The 8,276-nt window shown below is 35.5% G+C and overlaps 2 protein-coding genes across 2 annotated transcripts in view; both read right to left on the bottom strand.

The window, feature by feature from the left end:
* LOC106792580 overlaps window positions 1–738 on the bottom strand; it is a 2,125-nt gene extending 1,387 nt beyond the window's left edge. Inside the window, exons 1-2 of the mRNA XM_014759049.1 lie at window positions 509–738; window positions 19–403 (exon numbers count right to left, since the gene is read on the bottom strand). Of these exons, the coding sequence (XP_014614535.1) occupies window positions 19–403; window positions 509–738 (615 nt within the window). The remainder of the gene's footprint in view (window positions 1–18; window positions 404–508) is intronic.
* Window positions 739–2,441: 1,703 nt separating this feature from the next.
* Window positions 2,442–2,906, bottom strand: LOC106792578. Its single transcript, XM_014759048.1, has one exon. The coding sequence runs from the start codon at window positions 2,904–2,906 to the stop codon at window positions 2,442–2,444; it is 465 nt and encodes a 154-aa protein (XP_014614534.1).
* Window positions 2,907–8,276: the final 5,370 nt, after the last annotated feature.

The following is an 8,276-nucleotide window of genomic DNA, read 5'->3' as shown; positions in this document are numbered from 1 at the left end:
TTGAGATGATTCATTAACCCAGAGAATTCGTTGAAGGTMATGATCTTTGGGATGCACTTGGATTTTGCGAAACATTTTTACAATGTCCGTAATGAAAATGTACTTGTGCTGCCTGATCCACAGCAGTACATCGAAAATGTCCGTTTGAGTCTTTGGCTCAGTGTGCATAAGATCATTGAGAGAGATACCGGTTGAAGACTTGGCTGAACCGTTAACAACTACCCGCAGTTTGGTAGAGGGACTTTGTTCGCGCCAAACTCCGTGATGCGGGAGGTAATACGCCTGAGATGGCTCAGGAGCATCGAGAGGAACAGGAACCATATGTCCTAAAGACTCATATTCTTTAAAGAAATCAGAGTAGGTCTCCTTGAAATGCCCATCGGTTTCAAATTTCTTGAGAAGTCTTTTAAGGCATCACGTTACAAGAGATCTTGAATGCCCTAAGGTGGATATGTCTTTCGAGAACGGCAGGCGAACCATGTAACGACCAGTTAGCAATCAAAAGTGCGTATCAACAAAGTGCTGCTCGCATTGCGATTCAGCGAGACTCATGGTTGACGCGGGGGAAGATGAGACTTCTTCCTGAACCCAGAATTTTGTGAAAGCTTTGTCAAAAGATTCGTTAGAGATGGCATGGCAATTTTTGAGAGGATCGACCTTGCTCGGGCTGGAAGTTGCTCCTAGAACTGCCCAACCGAACCTGGTGTAGAAGGCTATAGGTTCTGAGTCGCCTCTCATAACAAGGCGAGAGGACTTGAGAACTCTTCTGAGATTATCAGCACCAATGAAAATGTCAATGTGATCTGGAGTGAGAAAGTCAGGATCCGCTAATTTAAGGGATCTGAGATGAGGCCAATCTTGCTCTGATATTACAGAAGACGGCAATTGAGATGTGACTTTTGGCAAAATGAATGCCGTAAGATGAACGCGAGATGAAAAGTATGTCGATTGGAGGACCAAGAACACTTGACCTTGGGTCGCTCCTGGAGATGTACTACCCACACCCTGGATAGAAATGTTTCTTGGAGATCGGCTAAGCTTTAGCTTAGCTATGAGTGTAGAGGAGAATAAAGTCAACTCTGATCCAGGATCAATGAGAAGACGTACTAATTTAGGCGATCCATTTGAAGAAATGGCAAAGGCTTTACAAGTAGCTAAGAGTACTGGAGCTCAAGAGCACGTTGAAAGCGATGGAATAGACGAACGATCGATGTCGGAGATTGGTGACGAGAATCTGACTCGTTTGGTCGTCTTAGAGGACCTTGAGGAAGATGAGATGGTCGATTTTAAGATGGATCTGAGAGGACGGTGTGGGTAATGAGATGTCCTACTTACTCCTCATTCTGAGGACGCCTTTTTTGAAGAGTTTTGAGAAGAAATCTTCTTGGTAGGTATGGACTTTGGTGGAGATGAATGAGTGGAAGATGACTTGTGAGAGGAGCCATGAACTGAAGCCTTCGGTTTGGAGAGAGGTCTGGGAGTCGATGTACCGGAAGTGGATGATGATAACTTCGGACTAGAGGATCGGCGATGAGATGACTTTTTGGGAGATTTACGATGATCCTCTCTCGGTTACTCATCCGACGATACCCGTGAGCCCTGCGAGGACGAGACTCTCTGAGATGTCTGTGTTATCTCTGAGAGAGAGCTTAAAGTCCTTGAGATTGGCAGCGATGATCTTGATTTAGAAGGAGATGTCCTAGACGATGTTGGAGGAGATGTCTTTGAGATTGGATGAGATGTTCTGGAGATTGGAGGAGATGTTTTGGAGATTGGAGGAGATGTTCTGGAGATTGGAGTAGATGTTCTGGATGTAGGAGTAGATGTTCTGGATGTAGGAGGAGATGTCCTGTGCGATGTCATCCTTTTCTCGGGATGTATGAGCGTGTGGTGCTGATCTCCACACTGGTTGCATCGCCTAGTACTCCTACATTGCCTAACGTTATGCCTGCCCAAGCAGTTGTAACATAGGCGCGATTCTGCTATGACCTTCTCCTTCTTCTGTTGATTTAACTTCCTGAAGAGAGGGCAAAAGGCGATGTAGTGCTTATTACTACAATAGCTGCAGTTATTGAAGAGATCGTTGATAAATGGCAAAGGATGTTTTCCGATTGGCCTTTTATCTACTGCAAATTGAGATGATCCGGGCTTCTGAGATGTCTTCGCCGGCGTGGTAGCCACAGCCTTCACGTTCATGGCCCTTGCATAGGACCTTGTGGGGGGAGATTTAGGCCGTTGAGATGTCTTCCTGAATCCCTCGTAAGACCTACGAGTYTYGATATGTTCCAGTGCTCTAGCCGTGCTAGTGAGATGACTCATTAGTTTATCTAGCGGTGGGAACTCGCGTGATGTTCCTAGTTTGGTTTCCCAGTCTTGTCGTCCCACGCTAATCCCACCTGAAGAACGAGAATGTGATCCTATTGGTTGGTCGGGCATCCTAATTACTCTAGAGAACTGAGAGATGACGTTACTATATTGATTAATTTGTTGAGGGATCCAGATGACCTTTCCTTGTTGCGAGGAAGGGCCATCAGCCTATCAAGATGAGCCAGGATTAATAGGCGTTTGTTGTCAAATCTGTCTGACAATCTATTCCATGCAATCGTAAAAGAATCAGCGGATAATTTCAGATCTGAGATGACTTTAGCCGCTTCTCCCTCCAGGATGGTTCTGAGATAGTGTAACTTTTCCACTTGTGAGAGGTCTGAGTTGTCTTTTATCATTGAGGAAAATAGTTCCTCAAAGGGTCTCCACTCTGAGAAGGCACCGGAGAACTTCGGTAATGAGATATTGGGAAGTACTGTCCTAAAACGAGATGCTCTTTGAGATGTGACAGGCGGTGCTTGCTGGGAGAGTTCTTCTATCCGCAAGCTTAACAGCGTTACTCCGCCTAGATATGCCTGCATTGTCGCATCGTAGCGGTTTTCCTTAAAATACGACTGTTCTGTTGCTGTCTCGCGAGATGACGATACGATGCGGTCGTGTTCGGCATCGAATTTTGACTATGCTGATCGAAGCAACTCCCTTGTGTCGACAGCGGTTGAGAAATCCATAGCGTAAAAGTTTTTTGCATTGGCAGTCAGATTCGAGATGGTGTTAGCCCGCGCCTCTTGCAGCGCTGGTTTCGCTGCAATCTTGAAGCAGGATTGCGGTGACTAGGCGAGAGTGCAGTGTAGTGGTGGGGCAGTCCCCACTACTTCTGGAGATGACGATAATTCTCTAGTGCCGGATTCCTGCGCTACTTAGATTTTCCCTAGTGGACTAGAGACGTGGGAACTAACACCCTGTACTTTGAGAAGCCGAATTTTAAATGACGCTAATGGTGCCTTGAACTGTTTTTCCTGTCGCAGCACATCGTCCTGGGTGCTCAGCAATGCGACAGGGGTTGTACACGACACTTTTCACAAACGTTAAATCTTGCTACACTCACAATTAATTCTAAGATCCGGCTCGAAGGACCAAAAAATGTTCGAGAGAGAAAGATTAGTAGGTTTGAAAAAGATGCTCTACGAGAAGACAAGGAGATAGGCGAGATAGGCTAGTGGACTGTATAAATGAGGAATTTACTGGTAGAATTTATGTGTAACAAGATTTATTAGATATTATGTACACAAAAATAGAGATAGCGAAAGTATAATAGATTTTTTGCAAGCAGTAATAGATAAGCTACGCCACGTGTACCAGATATCATGCCACGTGTACCGGAAGTACGTAGCACGAGAAGCCGTTAGAAAAAAAAGAAGGAAAATGTGATAATGAGAAACGAAAGAATTGATGAAACGAAGAGTACAACAAAAATGAGAGGTCAGAACAAATAAAGAGAGGTTCAGATTAGAGATAAAGGTTGTGAGATTACCTGAGAAGTCGTTAATGAGAGAGAGTTTAAAGAGATGGTCTAGATGAGGAAACGCGAGGTGAAAGATGAGATGGAACGGTGAGAGATAAGAATTAAAGCGAGATGAAGACTATGAGATGAATTCACAAATTTCAGAGATTGCTAAATATACGTCCGCACTGTTTAACTTCGTAGAAGATTGTGTCGGACCACGCCACTTTTCGGTTCGATTAGAGGAAACGAGCGGAAGTGGAGAAAAGACAATACACCAATTAGCGAGTTCCACGCTAGGAAGAGATGACCAACAATCAATAGAAAGGAAACACGCAGAGGATGACGACACAGGGGACCAATGACCTATTGACACGTCAAGTGGCGTGATCTCTGGATCAATAGCGATAACAGACAACGCATTGATCATGCTAGCCAAGAGGTGCTGCTATCTAGTCTAAAGGGCGCAATTTTCGAACATTAGTATACGCTTTAAAAGTTAAAAGCAAATGTTTTATAGCTTTTGTTCTACAGCATTTCTTTAGATATCTGATAGTTTTTACTAATAATTATTCTAGAAAGCAGCGAAAATTTTTCCTAAATATATTACAAAGTTTTTTGCGAAAGTACAATGTGCTATTGAAAACAAGACAGAATAAATGTCAGGATTACTACAATCGAGTTTTGATGAAATATAATTGACTGCTACACGAAAAGTAACCAGACAAAGTTGTAATAAAATGATTTTTTTTTGTTTTCTCCGACTGCAGTTGTTGTAAAATAAATGATATATGCTAGTTTCTTTTGGACCGGACACTTTTCATTTGTTAGTATTCGCTTTAAAACTTGATAGAAAATTTCTTATAGCTTTTGTTATATAGCTCTTTTTAAAAATTTTAGTTTTTAACTACGATTTAATCCAAAAAGTAGCGAAAATTTCTTTTTAATATAATAATACCTTTGTAGCAACGGTAAAACTGAACTACTAGAAACTAAACAGAATAGATGTTTGGTTGACTACATTCGAGTTTTGTTCAAAAAAAATTAAATTCTTCACGTAAAGTAACAAATAAAAGTTGTAATAAAATCATTTTTTTTCTGTATTTGGACTGCAGTTGTTAAAATATAAATATTATTTGCTCGATTTTATTGGACTTAACACTTTTCATTTGTTAGTATACGCTTTGAAAGTTGAAAGAAAATATTTTATAGCTCTTGTTGTATAGCATTTCTTTAGATACCAGATAATTTTTACTAATAGTTATTTCAGAAAGCATCGAAAATTTTTTTTAAATATATTGAAAAGTTTTTGGCGAAAGTACAATGTGCTATTAGAAACAAGACAGAATGGATGTCTGGTTTAAAACAATCGAGTCTCGACGAAAGAGAATTGAATTCTAAACGTATAGTAACCAAAAATTTTGTAATAAAATAAATTTTTTCCTTTTTCTTGACTGCAGTAGTCCAAATATAAATGATGTTTGCATAATTATTTCAGACTTAACACTTTTTATTTGTATGTATACGCTTTAAAGCTGAAGAGAAAACGTTTATAGCGTCTGTAAAATAGCATTTTTTTAGATTGTTTTTAATTTTTGACTACGCTTTAATCCACAAAAGTAGCGAAAATTTCTTCTTAAATATATTGAAAATTTTTTAGCAAAGGTTGAAATGTGCTTTTAGAAACTATACAGAAATGATGTTTAATTTACTACAATCGAATTTTGTTAAAATATAATTGAATGCTACACGAAAAGTAACCAAAAAATGTTTTAATAATTAGATTTTTTTTTGTTTTCTTTGACTGCAGTATTTGTAAAACAAATGATATATGCTAGTTTTTATTGGACCGGACACTTTTCATTTGTTAGTATTCGCTTTAAAACTTGATAGCAAATTTCTTATAGCTTTTGGTATATAGCTCTTTTATAGAAACTTTATAGTTTTTAACTACGGTTTTTATCCAGAAAGTAGCAAAAATTTCCCTTTAAATATAATAATACACTTTTAGCAAAGGTAAAAATGAACTACTAGCAACTAAACAGAATTGATTTTGGGTTGACAACAATCGAATTTCTTTAATATTTTAATTGAATTCTACACGTGATGTAACCAAAAAAAGGTGTAAAATAATGATTTTTTCTGTTCTCCTCGACTGCAGTTGTTGTAAAATAAATGATGTATGCTAAATTTTTTTAGCAATAACACTTTTTATTTGTTAGTATACGCCTTAAAACATAAAACAGAACGTTTTATAGCTTTTGTTATATAGCTCTTTTTTAGAAATTTCATAGTTTTTCACAACCGTTTTAATCCAGAAAGTAGTAAAAATTTCTTTTTAAATATAATAATACATTTTTAGAAACGGTAAAAATGTGCTACCACGAACAAATCAGAATGGACGTCAGGTTTCTACAATCGAGTTTTGTTGAAAAAGGATTGAATTCTTCACGTAAAGTAACAAGAAAAAGTAGTAATAAAATGATTTTTTTCTGTTTTTGGACTGCAGTTGTTAAAGTATAAATGTTATTTGCTCGATTTTATTGGACTTCCCACTTTGCATTTGTTAGTATACGCTTTAAAAGTTGAAAGAAAATGTTTTATAACTTTTGTTCTATAGCATTTCTTTAGATACAAGATAGTTTTTACTAATAGTTATTCTAGAAAGCAGCGAAAATTTTTTTTAAATATATTGAAAAGTTTTAGGCGAAAGTACAATGTGCTATTAGAAACAAGACAGAATGGATGTCAGGTTTACAACAATCGAGTTTCGACGAAAGAGAATTTAACTCTAAACGTATAGTAACCAAAAATGTCGTAATAAAATAAATTTTTTCCTTTTTCTTGACTGCAGTAGTCCAAATATAAATGATGTTTGCATAATAATTTCGGACTTAACACTTTTTATTTGTATGTATACGCTTTAAAGCTGAAGAGAAAACGTTTATAGCGTCTGTAAAAAAGCACTTTTTTAGATTGTTTTTAATTTTTGACTACGCTTTAATCTACAAAAGTAGCGAAAATTTCTTTTTAGATATGTTAAAAATTTTTTAGCGTAGGTTAAAATGTGCTTTTAGGAACTATACAGAAAAGATGTTTGGTTTACAACAATCGAATTTTGTTGAAATATAATTGAATGCTACACGAAAAAAAACCAAAAAAAGTTCTAATAAAATTATTTTTTTTTGTTTTCTTCGACTGCAGTATTTGTAAAACAAATGATATATGCTAGTTTTTATTGGACCGGACACTTTTCATTTGTTAGTATTCGCTTTAAAACTTGATAGCAAATTTCTTATAGCTTTTGGTATATAGCTCTTTTTAAGAAATTTTATAGTTTTTAACTACGATTTAATCCAAAAAGTAGCGAAAATTTCTTTTTAATATAATAATACCTTTGTAGCAACGGTAAAACTGAACTACTAGAAACTAAACAGAATAGATGTTTGGTTGACTACAATCGAGTTTTGTTGAAAAAAAATTGAATTCTTCACGTAAAGTAACAAAAAGAAGATAAAAAAAATAATTTTTTCTTCTTTTTTGGACTGCAGAAGGTATAATATAAATGTTTTTTGCTTGATTTTATTAGACTTAACAGTTTTCATTTTTTAGTATACGCTTTAAAACTTGAAAGAAAATTTTTTATAACTTTTGTTCTATAGCATTTCTTTAGATATCTAATAGTTTTTACTAATAGTTATTCAAGAAAGCAGCGAAAATTTTTCTTAAATATATTTAAAAGTTTTTTGCGATGGTACAATGTGCTATTAAAAAAAATGAATGGATGTCAGGTTGACTACAATCGAGTTTCAATAAAACAGAATTGAATTCTACACGTAATGTAACCAAAAAATGTCGTAATAAAATGATTTTTTTCTTTTTTCTTGAATGCAGTAGTCCAAATATAAATAATGTCTGCATAATTTATTCGTACTTATCACTTTTCTTTGTAAGTATACGCTTTAGAGCTTGAAAAAATAACGTTTTATATCGTCTGTTAAATAGCACTTTTTTAAATTATTTTTAATTTTTAACTACACTTTAATCCAGGTAGCAGAAAAAATTTCTTTTTAAATATATTATAAATTTTTTTGCGAAGGTAAAAATTTGCCTTTTAAAACTATACAGAAAAGATGTTTGGTTTACTACATTCTAATTTTGTTAAAATATAATTAAGTGCTACACGAAAAGTAACCAAAAAAAGTTGTAATAAAACGATTTTTTCCTGTTTTTTTTTACTCCAGTTCTTGTAAAATAAATGATATATGCTAGATTTTATTAGACCGAACACTTTTAATTTGTTAGTATACGCTGTAAAACTTGATACAAAATTTCTTATAGCTTCTGTTATATAGCACTTTTTTAGAAATATTATAGTTTTTAACTACAGTTTTATTCCAGAAAATAGCAAAAATTTATTTTTAAATATATTCGATCATTTTTAGCAACA

The sequence above is a fragment of the Polistes canadensis genome, unplaced genomic scaffold, assembly GCF_001313835.1.
Source record: "Polistes canadensis isolate GaletaPanama2010 unplaced genomic scaffold, ASM131383v1 scaffold_478, whole genome shotgun sequence".
Classification (NCBI taxonomy): domain Eukaryota; kingdom Metazoa; phylum Arthropoda; class Insecta; order Hymenoptera; family Vespidae; genus Polistes; species Polistes canadensis.
The sequence above is the reverse complement of the archived record's forward strand: the minus strand, read 5'-3'. Positions and strand labels throughout refer to the sequence as shown.

Excerpts from the sequence above, each read along its gene's own strand:
- LOC106792578 (XM_014759048.1), bottom strand. The coding sequence starts at position 2,906 with ATGCAGGCATATCTAGGCGGAGTAACGCTGTTAAGCTTGCGGATAGAA.